The 21,180-nt window shown below is 41.7% G+C and overlaps 1 protein-coding gene across 3 annotated transcripts in view; it reads left to right on the plus strand.

Annotated features, from left to right (window-relative positions):
• Nucleotides 1-21,180, plus strand: part of LOC149307497 (dual specificity mitogen-activated protein kinase kinase 5) — a 127,096-nt gene that overhangs the window by 63,616 nt on the left and 42,300 nt on the right. For all 3 annotated transcript variants that reach the window (XM_089539298.1, XM_089539297.1, XM_089539296.1), the window contains exons 16-17: nt 249-320; nt 16,007-16,036. In XM_089539298.1, the coding sequence (XP_089395424.1) occupies nt 249-320; nt 16,007-16,036 (102 nt within the window). The remainder of the gene's footprint in view (nt 1-248; nt 321-16,006; nt 16,037-21,180) is intronic.

Genomic DNA, 21,180 nt, shown 5'->3' on the forward strand with positions numbered 1-21,180 from the left:
GGGATGCTAAGGCTGCCCAAACATCCTTGGCCACATGTTGCCAAAATTTTCAGCTTTAATTTCTGAGAAAATCAAATGCTGCTCTCAAATTTGTACAGCGAAAGCCTTGTTGTCTTTGATCAAAACTTTGAGGCTCTGAGCCTTTGTCTTCCTTTTATGACTTATGGCATGTTACTTTCTTGACATTTCATTGGTTTCAACCATCTTCCCCTTCCTCCATTTGTTGATTTGTTTATTTCTATTGACAGCCTGAACGAATTTCAGGAGAGCAGTATGGCATTCATTCCGACGTTTGGAGTCTAGGAATTTCCTTTATGGAGGTAAGTGCATTTATGTCGTTTGATTTCAGTCATACAAAAGGAGTGTTGTTGAATCTTAGCCTAGTGGGAAGGGAGACAGTCTGAACATAGGGATTGAATCCGCAAAAACTCAAGCTAAAATAATCCAGTTTGTCTCCAAGTTACCACTTGATTCCTTCACCACCACCGCTTCCCATTTTATGTCGACCCAGACTGATCAACCTGTCTCTTTCATAACCACGCAGTTCAATATAATAAACCAAGATGGCCCTGTTGATATCCAAATCAGAGAGGCTTCATTCACACATACCAGATTTGCCTCTTTTTCAGAAGATAAAGCTTTCGACAATGGATTTTAGGGAATTGGAATTTGGACATCAAGTCGCACCCAACTACCACATCTATGGTGATAATCCCATTAGGGGAGGCATTTCTCAACATACTGTTCCATTATATATGGCCTTAGAGTAAACTCAGAATTATATGAAGTGATGGGGATGGATATCAGGACTCAAAACTTAAACAGTGTACACAGAGACAAAAAACTAGAACATTGGAAGAAGGTGATAGCATTTTATGAAAACGAGTGGGGCAAGGAATCAACTACAGGTTTAATGTAAGAACATTATAACTTGACTGAGCAGCTTACTGTTTACTTTTTGCTGGCAGAGGTAAGGTGAAAAGCAATGGTCTCCCTCTTTTAACCTGCAACGGTTTATTTCTTAAAAGAAGCATTAAAAGAAGACCATTGACCAATTGATAGACAATTAAGATCAATAAGGATGTATTTGGTAGTTAGGAAGTCAACTTGTCTGTTAGACGTGTTGATGTTTGTATATATGTTTTATGTGTTATGGAGTACATGTTTTGTAATTGTATGTAATTATATGTTTTTTAATCTAATAAAATTATTTAAAAAAAAAAAAAAACTCAAGCTAAAATAATCCAGTTTGTCTCCAAGTTACCACTTGATTCCTTCACCACCACCGCTTCCCATTTTATGTCGACCCAGACTGATCAACCTGTCTCTTTCATAACCACGCAGTTCAATATAATAAACCAAGATGGCCCTGTTGATATCCAAATCAGAGAGGCTTCATTCACACATACCAGATTTGCCTCTTTTTCAGAAGATAAAGCTTTCGACAATGGATTTTAGGGAATTGGAATTTGGACATCAAGTCGCACCCAACTACCACATCTATGGTGATAATCCCATTAGGGGAGGCATTTCTCAACATACTGTTCCATTATATATGGCCTTAGAGTAAACTCAGAATTCAGGCTTCCTTTCCTGTTGAAGCACTCCTGCAACTTTAGCTGCAAAGATATTAGGCTGGGTTTGCTTCACTGCAATAAAAACAGGCCTTTTGCCCTTTAGATGGTACAGAATTCGGCAACTCTGTTTGAGATTTGGTCAGAACCAGGTTTCTTAACTTTCAGAATCTGAATTGTCTTGGTGGCTAAGAGTGTCCTGAAGTTGGGAAGTGGCAGTGGGTAGCATTTTTATACACCAGCCATTGCCACCGTCTTGGATTCAACATCCATTTGTCCATCCATGCATCAAAATTATCATTGTGAAGGTTTTGGAGTATATTTCCCCTTGGGTCAGCCAACCTAGGAATGTGTAGTGTAGGAGTTCATTTTCTTTTTTGGCACAACTTGTGTTGTTCACTATGGTTGCTGTGACCATAAAACACAAGAAACTTTTCCAGTTTCCTGTGTATTAGTACTGTGCACTAATGCTGTGGTGAGTTCATGTAAACCATCTGTTACCCACAATGCCCTTAGACTTGCAGGGAGGTGTTTCCACTTGATGGCGGAGGGCAATTCTCTTTCTGGACGATGCCTCCTTCTTTTTTTGCAAGGGGCAAGGGCTACTTCTTGCCTCTCCTCCTCACACAACCTGCCTCTCTTCCTTCCTTTTCTCCATCTGTCTTCGGAGTTAGCTATGTGGAACAATTTGTCTCTCTGCGCTTTGTTAATTGGTGTGTCATCTGTTCCTCGGAGACCTCCCTTCAACATGATCGTTGTTTTATTGAAGTGGTTTGAGTGATGTGTTAAATGAGGAAAGTGAAGGAAGATGTCTTTAGAAAGGTGAAGGTGCTGTTCTAGGAAGCAACGCAAGGTCATTGCCATTAAAGTCACACTGTCTGCTGACACCAGGATGGGTCAGGAAACATTCAGGGAGGGCAGCTGGAGGTTACGCCCAGATATCTAAATCTCCAGACTTTCATGTCACTGAGTTTGTGCATTTATTTGGCTAGCTAGGCAATAAAGCACACAAGGTTTATTAAAAAAAAAGAACAACAACAAAACAGATCATCACAATCCTGTCCACTAATATCATACCACTGAGGCATTTCATGAAAGACGTAAGTGGTTTTCGGCATGCATGCCAGGCCCAAGATCTAGTACATCTTCTCTGAAGATGCCAGCCACAGATGCAGGCGAAATGTCAGGAATAAACTCTTCCAGAATGCGGCCACGTAGTCCAAAAACCCCACAAAAAACTCTAGTATTGAAAGTTTGTGGGGCTGCAAGTCAAGACTGGACCCTTTCCTATACTTGGTAGGCAGAGGTCCACCTCTGTGTTGCAAACTCTGTAACTGCGATTTAGAGAAATCCAATTGCCAATCAGCTAATGGGGCCATGCTCACTATCCTTTGCTGCTAGAGATCGTTTCATTTACCAGACCCTCTGAAAAGGCTCCTCTCCGCATTCAGACACAGGGATAAGCAGACCAGTCTAATAGCAATGCAGGGATGCTCTGCTGAGATTGTTCGCCCAGAGCACCCACTTCTTAGTGTTACGAATCTGTAGCCAGTCCAATTATTTCTTGCAGTCACTTTTTGTGTAAGTGTGGTAGATAGGGGTCTGTGGAACATGGGAAGCTGACCTAGAATTGGACAAGACTGTCTGTCATGAGTTCGCATTGTAATCTCCCTTCCCAACACCCCTACCTATGGCAAGATCAAATATCCTAAAAATAATACACCTGGCTTACCGTATGGCGACTGAGACCCTGGGAATTACTGAAGGAAATGTAAGGGTCTCAGCTGTGTGTATATACTAACATTTATGGGATAAGATGCTTACAAAGTGAATAGGGATTGGGCTATCGTTTTATTGAAGTCCTTTCTGCCCAAAGTGTCAAACTGAATTTAAACAAGCGGCACTCCTGTCTGTGCCTCGAAAACTTGAGCTCAGCATTTTTCAGTCCATGTTTTATTGATTCATAAATGGCCCAACATATTTTGACAAGAGTTGTTCTAAGGTAATTGTTTGGCATCCATTCAAGATGTCTAAATCTGGTATTTTCTGACAGCAACAGCCTCGGATTTTTGCCTCTGAATGGATGCATAGCCATGACCTTGTTGGATCCAAGGAAGCAGGCAAATAAAGCAATGCTAAGTGTCACAGCAATTTCCCAACATTGTTGGGAGTGATCCACTGGACCCTCTTAGGAGTGTGATTGTTGGATGCATTTGGAAATGGTAGCTGAACAGACTTCAGAGCATTAAAAGAAATCTTTTGCCAAGCCAGATGAGATCTGTCTAGTCTTCAAAGTTGCCTCTGCCCCTCTGGTCTTTGTCCCTAGCATCACCTGTTAAAAAAAATGGCTGGATTATTGAGACTGAATTTAAAATCTCTCGGAAATGCTACTATCAGAGACTAGACTAGTGGACTAGATAGACCAATGGTTTAAGTGGTGCAAGGTAACTCCAAATGATCAAGCAGGGTATAACTTCCAGGTAGATCTGCCTTCCTCATAAGGGAAATATTTTGGATTAAAGGAATGCTTTTCTTGGAAATGTTCTTGATCTGGAGAAACAAAATAAAGCCTTTGAGGGTTCTCCTTTGTTTCCCTAGAAGTATTAAAAAAGATGACTTGGACAGGTGCAAGAGAGGCATGAGCCGTCTCATGGGATTTGGTTATAAAGCTGTGATATTGTGCTGGGACCACTGTTGATACTTCTGTGCTATAAAACCTCCCTAGAGCGTCTGGCGACGATTCTCTGGGATATTTAGTTTGAGCTTCTTCCTGTGCTGTCATTCCTGCCTGCACTTTTTCTATCAAAGATGTTTTGTCCCATCCTCTATGCATGGGCTGAGCGAAGCAGCTGAAGTTATCGCACCAAAAATGCTTTAGAAATGACCATCATGACGAAGCCCTCACTGGTCCCACTGGCCTTTTCTTCAATCACGGTTTTTAAAAATTAGTATTATTTTCAGCTAAGATCATGATTTGTTAGAACAATATAACACAAAGAAGTAAGCATAGCCAGTGGCTGTGAGATGACATACAAAAATGTAGTGGTACTATAGAAGGCTTCAGGTGAAACAAAGATGTTGTTATGAGTTCTTAACTCGGGAGGCAAAATGAATTGATCCAGAATGTTGATGCAATCCTTCAGCATTCACTGAGGAGAAGATTCCTTGGTTTCTAAATTATATATGAGCATCAACTTTCTGCAAAGTTGACTCTTTTTTCCAGACCCCTGAGTGAACTTAATCCATAGGATGATTGTTTTGCTAGGATTGTGGACCATCCTCTTATCCATCCAGTTGGGACCTCTGTTGCTTAGCTATTTCTAATCTAACAGCATACCTATGCTTCAAATTTTCAGAATACTCTATAAAGATGGTCAGTAAAAGCAAATGATTCGTTATAGGAATAGCCTGGTCTGTAATTTCAGATGTTACTGAATTGCATTATTCCAAAATGTTTTTGTTGTAGGACAGCAGAGCCACACGAAACCCAACTTGTCTTGAACAGAAGGTGCTGTTATCACGGCACAAGGGCCTATGTCCAGTGTAGTTCTTTTTGGTCCATCCAGTGATACCTTAAACACAGATAGCACTCAGATTTCCAGGAGTAGGCACATAAAATGAGCACCACAGAGATGTGGAGAGAGGAATAGAGCATCGCACTTGTCTTTCATTCTTGAAAGTCGTAGCCAGTTGTAATGTTCATTTCGACACGAGAAGTACAGGCCATGTGCCGCTCTTATGCCTTCTGCAAGGTAGAAGGAAGTCAGCATTAACTAATCTCAAGGAAAGTAGCATTAGCACATCATATAATCCGCCCCGCACACTCAGATCGGCTGGGAAGCATTTGTTGACAGTCCCAGATTCTAAATACGCCACAACATCGCGTAGAGCCTATTCCATCTCGGCTCCTTTGCTCTGGAATGCGCTTCCCAGTGAGCTCCGCTCGGCCACCTCCCTTGAGCAGTTCAGGAAGGAATTAAAAACCTTCCTGTTCCAAACAGCTTTCCCCTAACTTTTTCCCTTTGTAGCCTCCTTCCTCCCCCTCACTGTTATTATCCTTGCTGTAAACATCTTATGCTAGTTGGATATTGCTATTCTGATTTTAATGTATAATTGCTGTTACTGTGTATTGTGTTTTTACTCTGTAACTGTTATTGTTGTAACCCGCCTTGATCTACGGAAAGGCGGGCTATAAATAAATATTTTATTTTATTTATTTATTTATTTATTTATTTATTTATTTATTTATTTATTTTCACTTTGAAGATTTCTAGTCATTGTTAACTGAACACATGAGATGGAGATGGGCACATTTCAGTACTTATAGTATAATTTGTTTTAAATTGTGTCAAGTATTTTTCTGACTGCTCTCCCAACCCACTTTAGTCTAATTTAAAAAACCACCCTTTTATAACAAGCTATCCAAGGAGCAAGCCAGAGATGTGATAGCTTTAAAGCACTCTCCTTTAGCATCCCAAAAATTATTTTGTCCTTTATAATAGACTGCTTTGTACCTCCAGAGGCAAATGGTAGCCTATGGGCCCAAACAGACAGGTCAGAATAAAGCTGCTTCGGATCACTTTGGAGGTATGCTGTTTAAATGACGCATGCATCCTAAGAGGCGGAAGCCGTGCCAAAGCCATGCTCCTGTCCTAAGGACTGGAATGTGGCTTTGGTGCGGCTTCTGGACTCTTAGGATGCATGCATCATTTAAACAGCAAACCTTGAAAGTGACCCAAAGCAGCTTTATTTTGGCCTGTCTATTCGGACCCTGTATCCCACCCCTTGAACTCTTCAAGCAGACCTCCAGATCTTCTGTCCCTGTCATCTCCCTTCCATGGCCTTTCACCCTATGGCTCCCCCCCATTTGTCAGTGCTACTGACTTTCCATTTCTTAAGTAGTACAGTGCACATCTATGTAGAAGGGATTGGCTTTCCCAGGACACTCTTGTAGCCCTAGATAGACCAGAGGCCCCTTGTTGTGGGGTGAATAGTAATTCCTGGGTGGGAATTCTCTTGCTGCCAGATACTATACAGATATTAAATGCTGAGACACAGATTGGTGCAAGCAGAAGGGCTGTGCCTTTCCCTGAGGCTGCCAGTAATGTAGAGAGTCATAGAGCCAATGCTTGGTCTGTTTGACTTGCTGAGACGACAGCTGGCAAAGAAAAATAACCCAATTTATTTATTTTCCCCTGTACAGTTGGTTATTTTAGTATTACTTTGCATTATTAAAAAAGCCCATCTCTTTCTCATAAGGTTAATTCAGGTGGTCTTTGGAAAGACAGTCCCTGTTTTTGTAGTATCGGTCATTTTTATATGGATCTTAATACCTAGTTGAATTTAGCATAGATCTTCTATGCTAAACAGCTTTGTACACACACAGTCCATCATGGAATGTTATTTATTTAAAACATTTTTGTACTCCCTCTTTGTCAAATTCCAGGGAAGTATGCAAGAATTTAGATAACACATTGTTTTGAAACTTAATAAAATTCCACAAAAAAAGCAAGTTCCCTGAGCAAAGAATTATACCACTTAAAATGCCTAAGTAAAATCATTTTAAGAGATGCTGAAAATATTATACTCTGTGTGTGTGTGTGTGTGTGTGTGTACTGTTTGACTCTAGGTTGGGAGGAGTGATTTCCATGTTGAACTGTGTATTGTTCTGTTGTTGAATGGGAGGATATGCAAAGAGGATCTGTGTCTGTTTAACTAGAGATCCATTGTCTGCTGGGAAACCCTAATCCTGGGTGGTTTTCCTTTGCATTTGCTGGTTCTTGGTTTTAGTGTTTTTCCGGACAAGTAGCCAAACTTTGCTCACTTTCACGGTTTCTTCTTTCCTGTTGAAAAGTTGTCCAAGTGTTTGTGGATTTCAATGGCTTCCCTGTGCATTCTGACCTGATAACTGTTGGCATGGTCCAGAATTTCAGTGTTTTCAAACAGCATTTTATGCCCAGGATGGTTTATAATGTGTTCTGCTACTGCTGGTTTTTCTGGCTGACCCAGTCTGCAGTGTCTCGAAAACCCACAGAAAACTATACTTCATGCTCCTTCCATACACAAATCCATTCCTAATAACCCCAAACTTTCTTCATTCTAGTAACATAATTTATGGCGGGTGGAGGGGTCATTTTTTCTCGCTGTTGTTAAACAGTTGGCGATCAGATGTTCCTGATGACAGTAGTTCTTAACCTTTGGTCCTCTAGATTTTTGAGACTTCAACTCCCAGAATCCCTGAACAATGAGCATACTGACTGGGATTTCTGGGAACTGAAGTCCAAAACATCTGGAGGCCCAAAGGTTGAGACCCACTGCCCTATGGGCAAGTCTCCTCCAATGCTATTCTATGGGCAAGCATCCTCCTATGTTTCCGTATGTGAAAGTATCCACCCATGTTTTCCTATGGGCAAATATCCCCCAGTCTTTCCCTATGGGCAAGTATCCCCCAAATGCTTCTCTATGGGCAAGTATTCCCCTATGTTTCTCTATGGACAAGTCTCCTCCAGTGCTTCTCTATGGACAAGCATTGTCCTATGTTTCCCTATGGGAACGTATCCTCCCATGTTTTCCTATGGATAAGTACATATTCCCCTGTGTTTCCCTATGGCAGTGGTTCTCAACCTTTGGTCCTCTAGATTTTTGAGACTCCCAGAACTCCTGAACAATGAGCATGTTGACTGGGACTTCTGGGAATTGAGGTCCAAAACATCTGGAGGCCCAAAGGTTGAGAACCACTGATCTAATGGATTCAGTTCTCCTCCTGCTCACCTCTGATATAGAATACTTTGAATAAAATGCCTTGAAGTTTTTATAAAATTAAATTAAAAACTAAAAAACCACCCCTTTCACAAATAGCCCTGACTTAGCTCTGTTGTCTTGAGATGGCCTTCCTTGCCGTTGGAAAGCTGTTTAGTGGATCTCAAGAGGATCTCAACCGCAAGGAGAACGGTTCTCCACATGCCTTTGTTCCAAATTGCCATACAAATGATAAACTTCAGATGGCGCTCTTGGTTGGCCTTAGAGATAGCATGGGGTTTAGGGGGCACTGGACCCTCTCATCTATGTTGAGGTCAAGCCACATAGGATTTGGTGGGTCAAAACCAACACAATTCCTGGAAGCCTCTGAGAAGCCAGCGCCTGTGTTGGGTCATACAGTGCTTCAAGGGAGTGTGACGCATTCATGTTGGAAGGCAGCTGGCGCATTCCAGACCCATTGCATCTTTCAGACAATAGTGTGAGTGTGTGCGTGAGAGAGATTTGGGGGAAGCATTATAGTTTGTTCTGTTGTGGCTTTCCCCAAACGAAGAGCATCTGCAAGGCATCTACGTTTCCGTCGTGACAAAAGGACCCAATGTCCAGCCTTAGCGTAGATTTGATTGTGGCAGACTGGGAAGGAAAGGCTCCAGTGCCTAAGGCCCAGGTCATGAATTAATAATTGCCTCTGTGGCTGGTAGAGGACCATCAGAAAAAAACCGGGAACGAAGAAGTTGCCTTGCAGAGTGCTATCAATCACCCAGTGACCATAACTTCCAGTAATTAGTGTATTTTATGGGGCTCTGCTTCAGTGGCTTGGAAGCGCATATGCTCCAGTCGGAGCGAAACTTAGCCAGAGTAATATTCCAGGATGATTTATCCACTTGCTGCGCTGGGAGGTAACCCTATATTAGGAGGAGATTGTGAACTAAGCTGCAATAAAGTGGTAAGTTTAGGTAAAGTTTGCCCAGGTTGAGACCTCAATGTATCATTCCCTTTTTTTTCTTCCCAGTATTCATTGCTGGGCAACAATCAGGGCAGCTTTGTGCTTTGAACATTATTTGAACAGAGCAAGATATGAACAAGTAAATAAGTATATGTTACTATCCTACAAACTGATCTGTGAGCTAAATTTCTGATTGCAACACTCAAATGATTTGTCCTCCTTATTGCAACCTGTGCTCTTTGCATTATGAAGAAGACAAAGGCAAGCTCTAAAGAACTGCGCTTTACTATTGTCTCCTTAAACCAAGACTAGCTGGAAATGCTCTATCTGGAGCAGGATGGAAACTCAGGTCCCATATCCATGGAATCTCCCCATAGAAAGCTGGGATGGGCAAGAGGGACCTGAATGATACCTCAGTAGTTCCTTATTCACTGCTACCCATATTTAAGTGATGCTTAAAGGAACACAAACAACATTGAGAAAACACTTTGGTGCTGTATAAAGTGATGTGCCCAAGATACGTGTCAGTCTGGGATATTGGTCTGCAAAGGAATCTGGTAACGCCTTGGAGACTTAAGTGTGCAAAAGAAGTTATAGCACAAGCTTTCGTAGACTTGATCTGTTTCCTTTTTCTGCATTTGAAGAAGGAGAGCAAGTCTACAAAAGCCTGTGCTACAACTTTTTCTGTGCAGTTGGTCTCCAAGGTGCTACAAGATCCCTTTGCAGTAGAATTCAGGCCATTGATTTTGACTCTTGCTAGCATTTTGGCTGCATCTCCACTTCTTTCTTCTAAAAAGGCATCCATCCATAAAATATTATAGATGAGGAATGTTAGTAAGATTTAATGGTCCTTTGTGCATATGTGTGTGTGTTTGCCAGTGCTCAGGTGAATTAAACATGGGATTTAATCTCTTCTGCCCGTTTTCGGCTTGGCCTGGGTCTCAGCCTCAACAAACCGGCCATTTCGTCTGTCGCTTTCCTGGGTCTCATGCAAGGGCTGCATATTGCACAAGTGATCAGCCAATGGCCTTTTGCATTAAAAATGGAAGCTTCCTTCCATCGCTCGCTGGCCTGGCCTTGCTTTGTTCCTAAGCCCCAGACGCTTTGGAGCACGGCTGCAAACTATAGGCAGAAGATTAAATTAATTTGTAACTCTCCCCCAGACCCACTCCCTTCGCTGGGACCTGTGTTACTACTAAATCCTTCTCATTTAATTGAAACCCTATTTCAAGGTGGTTTGTGTCTCTGTTCTTTGTTGCCAATTTAACCTCCAAAGCACTTTTAACAGGGGTAAATTGCAGTTATATCCTCCCAGATTCTTTTTTTAACTGCGCAATAAGAGGGCAGCGGAATTGATACCGGTAGGAAAAGGGGAAACCAGAGGGCTGTATTTTGCAGTATTTAATATTTATCAAGGTCTTTGACGGGAGAATTTTAGGTGATTTTAAACCTTTTTTTCTCCGGGAGTCTACAAATTGGTCTTGGAAATGAAATCTTTGCTGCGTGAGTTCCAGGTAATCCAGTTGTTATGTCTGGGTTAGAAGGAGAAAAAAGTTCCCGATGTCTGAATGCTCCAAAGTGGCGGCTGCTTCCCTCTAAATGGAGGGTTTAACGGCGGCGCACAATCTAAATGCAAAATCCAGAGATGGAAATTTAATTGTGTAAAATGTGCACAGAGTAATTAAGAACAAATTTTAGAACATTTCAGACTATAAAGCCCCTTCTTTAGCTCGATCACAAAGCAGTATTCTGAGTGCTTATTTTCAATTTGCAGTTATGCTGGGAAACATGGAACGCAACTAAAAAACCCTTCCTGTGCTCCTCGGGATAACTGTAAATTAAAAAAACAAACTTGCAAGTTGTGCAGAGTAATCTTAAGGAAAGGGGACAAGGGACTTTATAGCCTTGTTGTCCTTAAAAAAGAATATTTGGCGTGTCCTTGCTTCAGTTGCTGATGTCAAGACATGGACCAAAAATGGGTCTTGAACTGGCAAAAGATGCCAGTTTGGGATTGATCCTGATCCCCGTCATTATCCAACTTTCTCCTAAAGTAGGCTGCACTAGTCCTAACACTTGCTTTAAACCCAACAGCATATTATAGGAAAATAAATTATTGCTAGGACTTACATTTATAACTAAATGTTGAGGGTTTCATTTCCGGCTTCAGCTCCCACATTACTTCAGCAAGCGTTTCTCAACATGTTCTCAAGTGGATCAAGTATGTGGACACAGACATACACATCCTAAAGGAATAAAAAAACCCAAACTCAACATATTTGTGTTCAGAATAAGGCTTGCTAGTTATATCTCTAGAAATAACTCGGGAAAATCCTATCACTTTTTGAGCAGATACTCTGCCCCAGAGTAAGGACTGGGATGTGGAAATTTGTGGGAGTTTTGCTGGGTTTGGTTGATGAGCTCAAATGCTTTGATTGCAGAGTTTGCTTATCTTCTGTAAGCAGGTATACAATGTTTGTAGGTATAGCTGATGCTTCTCAAACACTTAAGAATGATGTATATGGTTGAGTTGTGTTACTAAATGCTTATGTTGTCTTACTAAATCTACATGAGTTCCAGAGCCCAGTCTGCAGTGCACTTCTCCCCAAAGAAAAACACTTAAGAACCCTATGCACAGCCTCTGCCTCTGAGCTTTCAGCCGCAATAGTTTTACAGGTGTCAGCAAAGCTGAGCACACTTTTTAAGATGTGCATCCCCAAATCCTTTGCTATAGAGAAGTTGTGCACTTTGTTGGCTTGGGGTGGGATGCCTAATCTTTCACCTCAGAACTGTGTGTGTGTGTGTATGTGTGTGTGTGTGTGTGTGTGTGTCAAATTTATATTGCACCGTTCTCCCAAGACATAGGTTGGCATGGCATGCTCTATTGGAAGCCACACTGTACCTTCTGGTTTTCTGGTTTTCCAAGTTCTCCGGCTTTGCCCCAGTTGGGCAAGCTCAGGATTTTTGTTTTTCCTACAGTCAGCCCTCCACTTTTGCAGCTTTGATTATTCACAGATTTGATAGTTTTCACTAGAAACCTCTAGGTCCTCCAGTGTGACTCTGTGGTCAACATCTTCCAGAAGTCAAACTGGACGGCCTAGAGATTCCTAGAGAGAACACTTCTATAGGCGTTTGTAGGTCCTCCAGCACAATTTTGTGGTCAGCCTCGAGCAGATGTTAACCATAGAGATTCTTAGAAAGGTGTTCTTTCGGGTAAAGATAAGTAAATAGTGGTTTATTATTTGCAGTTTTCCCACATTCATGGGAGTCCTATGCCCCTAACCCAGTGGTGTTCAACCTTCCTAATGCTGTGACCCACAGGTTGAGAACCGCTGCATTAGAGTATTACAGATTATGGTGCCAACCTTGGGTCTTAGGCGTCTCCTGTGAAAGGGTTGTTCGACCCCCAAAGGAGTCACGACCCACGGGTTGAGAACCACTGCCCAAACCCCAGAGAATGTGGAGGGCCCACCGTACTGCGGTCCCTGTTTGTCCTCAATGGGGGAAGGGCTTCTCATTTTGTCAAATGGGGAACCAGGTTCTGATCCAGCGCTGCTTTTTCTTGAGAACATGGAGAGTCCAGAGCCCTTCTTGCAACCAGTTGTATGTGTAGCAGCTACAAGCTGGGTGTGTATCAACACTTGTTGGCTCATAACCTGTGGCAGGGACTGCTCTGTTTAGTGACATTCTGGAATATAGCAGCAGGTCTGGTGAATTTAAATAATCAGGGGAGGTTGGATAATGGAGATTCAAATAAGGAGGCTTCCACTGCGTTGAGACGTCAATCTATTCACTTGTCAAGCCCTTAGGATCCGAAAGCTAAGAGGGGTAATGAAAATGCGGCCCAAACCTACAACAGAACAGGACGACTTTTGTGATTGACTGCCTTAACTTGTCTGCTTTTATCTTTTCAATTTTCCTTGGGGATTATATAGCATTTTATGTCGAAATGGCTTCTCTTGTGTGGGTACAATGCGTTGCTCTCGACAAAGCCGTAATCTGTTTGTTTGGGGTTTTTTTTGCGAGGATGTATTTTATTTTTCCTTTGGCTTCTGCGCTTTAGCGGTTAGCTTGTTTATACATCTAAATCTACATGCAAAGGTCATTGGTTGGCTGAACTTAAAACCATTTTGCTCAGTAAATTTAATTAAGAAAATACAGTGCAACTCATAAGCAAATGAGTTTTTCCCCTAGTTTTAAAGCCAGCCATCCTCTTGAGTGTTGATTGCCTCGCTCGACCCCCGGTGATACCGAAACAGGCAAAATTAAAAAGGACATTAAAGCTTCATTAAATCTGAAACACATTGAGTACAGTGACATATCTGCAGGCGATTTTCGGGGGGAAGATTACAGACTCTTTTGTGAGTTTTCTTAATTTATAATACCTTGACAATCCTGGAAAGGAGGGAGGGCTCAGCATCACCCAACAGAACAAAGTGGGGTTTTGGACCCACTTTCTTGGGCTTCCTCTTTGTCTGCAAAGCAAATCCCAACAGATTTTTCAGATTTTGAAAAATGGTTATGTTTGTGCATATTCTGTATGGAAGAAAATAACAACCTCTCTATCATTGACGCCAATTCAGCTTTCAGAACTAGTCATGTTGGCACAAATATGCTTAATTTCCATAAACTTGTTTAATTTGCATAATGTTTAGTAATTCCATTGATCTTTTCCCCTCTTTTTGTTTGGCTGATATTTGTGTCCAGGAATTGCCCATCATCTGCCTGCATTTGGTTTATACTTTCAGCAATATCCAAATATTGTTTTTTTAATAAGGATTTAGTTTATTGAATCCCGTTTGGGAGAAAAGCGGGGTATAAATAAAACCAATAATGTGAAGTCGAAGGTTTTCATGGCCGGCATCCATAGTTTTTTGTGGGTTTTTCAGGCTATGTGGCCATGTTCTATAAGAGTTAGGAATAAACTCTTATAGAACATGGCCACATAGCCCGAAAAACCCACAAAATACCAATAATAATGATAATAATAATAATAATGCATTATTATTATTATTATTATTATTATTATTATTATTAATTCTTTCTCACCATGTTCCCCCGAAGACCAGGTCAGATTGCAGCCTGTTCTGTTTCCTTATTTTAAATAATCTTGCAAGGTACGGATAGAAACCACCCTCTTTCCCAGTGAACTACCTTTGAATTTGAAATGTTTGTGTAGAGCTTGGAGAGACAAGTTTTGGATGCTAAAGTTGCTGAAAGGGTACTTTTAGTACTCCTAATACCCTTGGAGCTCCTGTCTGTTGATTCTGTTGGCTTCATTATCCTTTATTCCATTTAAGTAACTTTTAGTACTCCAGGTGCAAAGGAGTCCTGTGCACCTTTGAGACTAAATGGAAGAAAGAAATTGGTAGCATGAGCTTTGGTGGACTTGAGCCTACTTCCCTTGGACCCTCCATTTCCTGCATCTAAGGAAGCAATAATAATAATAATAATAATAATAATAATAATAATTTGTATCCCACCTCCCCAAGCAGATTGAGGCAATAATAAAACACCCTTCAAACACAATAAAACAATTATCATCATTACATCCCAACCCTCCCAAACCCACCCATCCACAATAAAATACAAGTAAATATTAAACCATTGTTAAAGCAAGGCAGAGACAGTAGTGGATGCTTGATGGAAATAGTATAAAAATTACTAGGATGTTAATCTGGGAAGTAGGTTCTAGTCTAGGAGAGTTCACACTACCAACTTTTCTTTCATTGAGTCTCAAAGGTGCTGCAAGATCCATTTACATAGTGCTTTTCCAGATTTACAGGGCCATGTCTTTCAGTTCCAGTGCTCAGAGTCAGAGAAATAGGAAGGGAATCTTTCTTATGTGAAGTTGAAGGCTTTCATGGCTGGCATCCATGTTTTTTTGTGGCTTTTTCAGACTATGTGGCCATGTTCTAGAAAATCTTTCTTGTCCTTTTCTTGAATGTGTACGGATACAGCGATGCTTCAGATCCCTTCCAGCGATGATGGATGGACAACCAAAGACAGGCGGTTTTTCTGAGTTAGTTAACGTTGGGTACCATGCTATAGCCTTAGACAGTGCTCCCCAAACTGTGCTCTTTAAGAGATTTTGGACTTCAGCTCCCAGAAGCCTCAGCCATTGTTGACCATTGTCTGGGATTCTGGGAGCTGAAGTCCAAAAATCCCTTGAAGTGCTCAGTTTGCGGGGGGACCATTAGTCTTACACATTCATTTAGAAATGAACAAATAAATAAAGTACCCAGTTATGGCTTCCACACACAACAATGCACACTCTCTGGCTTCCTGACACATGGATTGCACAATCTGTGACAACCTACATTGCATGGGTTTTTGGTCTTCATCCAGATACATATTTAAACAAATAGTGGTTTGACAATTCCCATACTAATATCTCAATAAAATATCTCCCAATTTATATTTCCTGACAGTGTATTTGTGGGATGGCAGGAGCGGGCAAGATGGATGGATTGGCAAAAGTGTCACAGTCTTTTTACTTGTGGGTTCCTTTCTGTTCTAAATATTGCTGTTCCTCCTGTTTAGAAGTTATTTTTGCCTTGCTTCAGTTTCTCCTCCTTTCTGTACATTTTTGTCCTCAATATCATAGTGGGTTTTTTGCTAGCTATCCCCCCCAAAGGAAAACCTCTTCCTCCGTTCTCAACCTCCCCCCTTTCCTTTGCCCAACCCAAAATGCAAATCTCTCTAACTAGACAAATATTATTTCCTTTCGCAGCTTGCTCTCGGGAGGTTCCCGTATCCTCAGGTAAGATTCTTCATTATCAGCGCATGCCACTGTGGCGTTCATTGCTATCTATGACGTTGCAAAGAGCAACTGTGAGCCTTGTAACCAGGTTCAGAGGAAACTGCTCTGTTAAATGGAAATGTATTATCTCCAGAGTTGTCCAAAACTGCCGTGGATGCGGTCCTGTTTTTAAATGCAAGATTTATCTGAGAGCATTGGATGTATGAAGTCCTGGATCAATGACTTAGATAGCAGGGTGGAGGGAATCCTTATGAAATTTGCAGAAATTGGAAGACAGGAACAAAATTCACAAGGACCTAGACAGACTAGAAAATAGGGCAGAAATTAATAAAATGAAACACAGTAGAGACAAATGCAAAAATCTACATTTAGGCCACAAAAACCAAATGCACATTATAGCATGGGGAATACGTGATTCTGCAGTACTAAATGCAAAAAGGTCCTTGGGATTATTGTTGATTATAAATTGAACATGAGCCATCAGTGTGATACTGGGGCAAAGAAGGTGAGTTCTGTTTCAGTCTGCATTAATAGAAGCATAGTTTCCAGGTCAAGGGAAGTAATAGTCCCACTATATTCTGTGTTAACCAGGCCACATCTGGAGTACTGTGTTCAGTTCTGGGAGCCTCATTTTAAGAAGGATGTAGGCAGAATGGACCAGGTTCAAAGGAGAGCAATGAAGATGATAAAGAGGTTTGGAGAAGAAAACATATGAGAGAAGTTAGAAGGAGATGGACATGTTCATCTTGGAGAAGAGGAGCCAGAAGGGTGACAGGATTGCTCTCTTAAAATACCTCCAGGTTTTAAGTTAAGGAGAGTAGATTTTGATGGAGCATTAGAAGGAACTAGTGGTTCTGCAATTGCCTAAAGAGTTAGGGACCAGACAGGCCAAAATAAAGCTGCTTCGGATCACTTTGGAGATATGCTGTTGAAATGATGCATGCATCCTAAGAGGCCAGAAGCCGCGCCAAAGCCATGCTCCAGTCCTAGAGACTGGAGCGCAGCTTTTGGACTCTTAAGATGCGTGTGTCATTTAAAAAGCATACCTCCAAAGTCAATTTATTTGCTTCTCCAAATCAAGATCTCTCTGCCTTATCCACTAAATTATTAAGCTTAAACCCCAAAACACATGAACTCAGTGGGAAGACGTTCCTAGACTTTCCTGGAAGCCACTACGGCGATTGTGTTGTAGATGCATAGAACTCCTTTCGCTGCAATATATATACCTTTCTTGAGTAAACTCAAAAAATAAATAAAGCGGTGTGGGGGAATAAAGCACTCTCCAGAAGCGAGTGCAACCATTCAGCTGTCTCCTTGTGGCTCTATTTCTTTGCGCATATTTCTTCTGACAAAAATGGATGGCTGGAGTTCAAGGGCAAGGTGAAGGGGCTGCTGTTATTCTTCCCAGGGAGACAAAAACAAACAAGTCTTGCTCCTTCTTCTAAGAAGAGTTATGTGAGATGAGGGTGCAAAGTGAGTTATGTGGGGTGCATTTTCTCTCTTCCTTTATTTTCTTTGGGTCTCTTGCTGTATGAACATGGGATTCAGCCACACCGGGAGCACGGCCGATGTGCTGAAATGAATGGGAGCTGTGAACAACAAGCGCCACCGCGGAGCCCTTGCACAACGCCTAGCAATTTCAGTGGGGCCAGACGTGAGCCAGAGAGCCATTCCCCAGTGGATTGTACCCACTTTTCCTCATGTCTTGGTTGTTACGGGGCCAAAGTGCCTGGAGGCATGTCTGATTTAAAGCTAGTGTTGGTCTGTGCTCTTTAAGCATCTATTAAGTTGCTATTATCATGCAAATAACACAGATTTAATTTATGCATGGTTAGATTATGCAGACGCCTCACCCACCGTGGTTATTGAATAATAGCAAGGGATTTGGTTTCCTCCGTAGGTACGAGCGCTGCTTTTGGAAAGCAGCTTCTTCCAACACTTTCATAGATTTGGCGAATCACTGGTTGGTGCTTGCATTGGATGGACTTTTTCTTGTAATCCATCTCGGTTGTCTTCTAGCAGAGAGGCGGAGTAAAAATAAAGTTTTATTTACTTATTTATTTTATAATGTGAAATGTTTGGTGGAGTTGGCAAACAGGAATGGCATACATACACTAAACAGGTGGCGGTTTAACATTGAATAGTTGCGAAGAAACACTGTGCCAAGGGATCGTGCAGCACCTTTGAGATTAAATGAAAGACTAAAGTTGGTAGCATAAGCTTTCATAGATGGAATCATTGAATCGTAGAGTTGGAAGAGACTGCAAGGGCCATCCAGTCCAACCCCATTCTGCCATGCAGGAAATCCCAATCAAAGCATACCCAACAGATGGCCATCCAGCCTCTGCTTAAAGACCTCCAAAGACAGAGACTCCACCACACTCAGAGGGAGTTTGTCCCACTGTCGAACAGCCCTACTCTCAGGAAGTTCCTCCTAATGTTGAATCTCTTTTCCTGCAGCTTGCATCCATTGTTCCATGTTCTAGTCTTTGGAGCAGCAGAAAAAAAGCTTGCTCCCTCCTCAATATGACATCCTTTCAAATATTTAAACAGGGCTATCATATAAATTCGCTATATCATATCACCTCTTAACCTTCTTTTTTCCAGGCTAAACATTCTCAACTCCCTAAGTCTTTCCTCATAGGGCTTCATGGTTCCCAGACCCTTCACCATTCTAGTTGCCCTCCTTTGGACACATGGCTCCAGTTTCTCCACATCCTTTTTAAATTGTGGTGCCCAGAGCTGGACACAATATTCCAGGTGGGGCCTGACCAAAGCAGAATACAGTGGCACTATTACTTCCCTTGATCTAGACACTATATTTTTATTGATGCAGCCTAAAATTGCATTGGCCTTTTTAGCTGCCACATCACACTGTTGACTCATGTTCAACTTGTGGTCGACTTGGACTCCTAGATCCCTTTCACACGGATAAGCTTCTCGTTCAGCCAGGTGTCCCCCATTGTATATCTGTGCATTTCATATTTGTGCCCTAAGTGCAGTACCTTACATTTCTCCGTGTTGAATTTCATTTTGTTAGTTTTGGCCCAGCTTTCTAGTCTATTCAGGTCATTTTGACTTGAACCCACTTCCTCAGATGCATGGGGTGGAGCGGAAAACCCATGTTCTCATACCTGTGTGTCTGCACTGGGTATGATCCTGAAGACCAGCGGTTCTCAACCTGTGGGTCATGACCCCTTTGGGGTCAAATGACCCTTTCATGGGGGTCACTTAAGACCATTGGAAAACACATGTTTCCGATGGGCTTAGGAACTGAGACAACACAGTTTAATGGTTGGGGGTCACCAATACATGGAAAACTGTATTAAATGGTCACAGCATTAGGAAGGTTGAGAACCATTGCTGTAGACGCAAACCCAGTCCATGGCACAGGAGTTACTGGGAACAGATTAAGAAGGCAGGATAAGAGCAGGCCACTGTGCCCATCTCATAGTCTAGATAGCTATCCAGTTTGGGCTTACGCTGATGTGATTGGGTCTGTCTACAAAGTCAATGAACACACAGTTTAATAGCAGCAAGTACAGACTCAACAGCAGGTAGAGTGGATCAAAGATGAAGACATATTCAAACCAGGCACTTCCCAGGAGGGAATTCAGGACTGTTGTTGTTTTGTGCCTTCAACTTGTTTCTGACTTGTGGCAACCATAAGGCAAATGTGTCACAGGTTTTATAACACATGAAGGACTGCACTTGTGTCATTGAAACAGCTATACCTTTTTGCACTTTTAATCGTACATGGCTAGGTCTCCCTATTGCTTTCTGATCCAGAGCTTTGCCTCTGGTATTAGTATGAGCTAGTGGGACCCTCTGCCTCATTTGTAAGGATTGGTTGGGGTGTTACTCATGGCCGTTACTCATGACAGTTACTCATGATCCAGTTATAACTTACCAGCTTTTCAAAAATGTAGTAGTGAAACAAGTGACTTTTAGTAGTGTTTCCTGCAGCCCAAGCAATAACTCCTGGTCGAGCCGAATGGCTGTCTCAGGCGACTGGACCGAAATAATCTTCTTCCAAAGCTGGGAAGCTTTCCCTCAGCCAAGAAAATGTGTCCTTTCCTTGCCTCTCTTCTTGAACCATTGATCCTTTGGCATCTCGAGTCAGACACAAAATGGACAGAAAATTTCTTTGTTAGATCAGTCCCTCGGTCCTTCGCATTAAATTTCAGAAACGTTGGCAAGTGATTGCTTTCCTAAACCTGTCTCAGCCGAGATGCAGTGGCCACAAAATGGAGGATTCTTTGCCCAACATATTTTCAAGACTCTTTTCTTCTGCTACCAACCATTCGGAGCATTGCATGTACTGAGGAACGTTGGTTTTAGTATGAACTCATCTGAGGATTAAAGCAGGCTGGACATCCTAAACTGGAAATGTTAGGTCTTTCCCTTCATCTAGAGGTGTGACACCATCTACTTGTAGGTCCGCTCCCATTGATTTCAGAAGGGACTGAGCAAGAATAGTATCCTAGTGAAGGTTTTCCTACATAATATTCTTTAATCTTATCTACAGTTTATGCCTCTTTCTTGATGACAGAATAGAAATGCCTGTAACAGTCACCTTTTCCAATTAAAGAAATGCTTTCAGTATTTTGCTTTTTATGAATTGTGATTTTTTTTAATTGCATTTGTTTTCATTTGCGGTTCACTTGCAAATGTGACAATTTGCAGAGAAAACGTTTAAATATTGTGATAATTAGACCAGACGCGGCTGTTGCTAGGTGTTGGCGCAGTCAAATTCCGCAGCTTGATCAATCCAGCAAATTCCTGGTTTGCTTGATGTTTTTATAAACTTATAATTGTGCCGATCTTCGGTCGTTTGCTCTTTGCAAACAGTCTCTAGGGAGATGCCAGGTACAGTCCTTTAGACTTCTGAATTCTTTAGTGGCGCAGAAGTGTATTTTCTCTCAACAAGTAGAATTTAAAGGGATGTTCCCATATCCTGATACGTGTGCAAAAAGTTATCAAAACTGGAGTGGAACATGTAATTTAGGGGCATGTTCCATGGCAATAAGTGGAAATGCAAATGAAAGAATTTGAAAACAAAACATACTCTACCAGCAAATCAAGGAATATCTATGTATTATTGAAGATGTACATCATCTTCATGTAGATTTTGCAACATTTTT

The sequence above is a fragment of the Sceloporus occidentalis genome, unplaced genomic scaffold (assembly GCF_023333645.1).
Source record: "Sceloporus occidentalis isolate IW3139 unplaced genomic scaffold, rSceOcc1.0.p SCAF_9, whole genome shotgun sequence".
Classification (NCBI taxonomy): domain Eukaryota; kingdom Metazoa; phylum Chordata; class Lepidosauria; order Squamata; family Phrynosomatidae; genus Sceloporus; species Sceloporus occidentalis.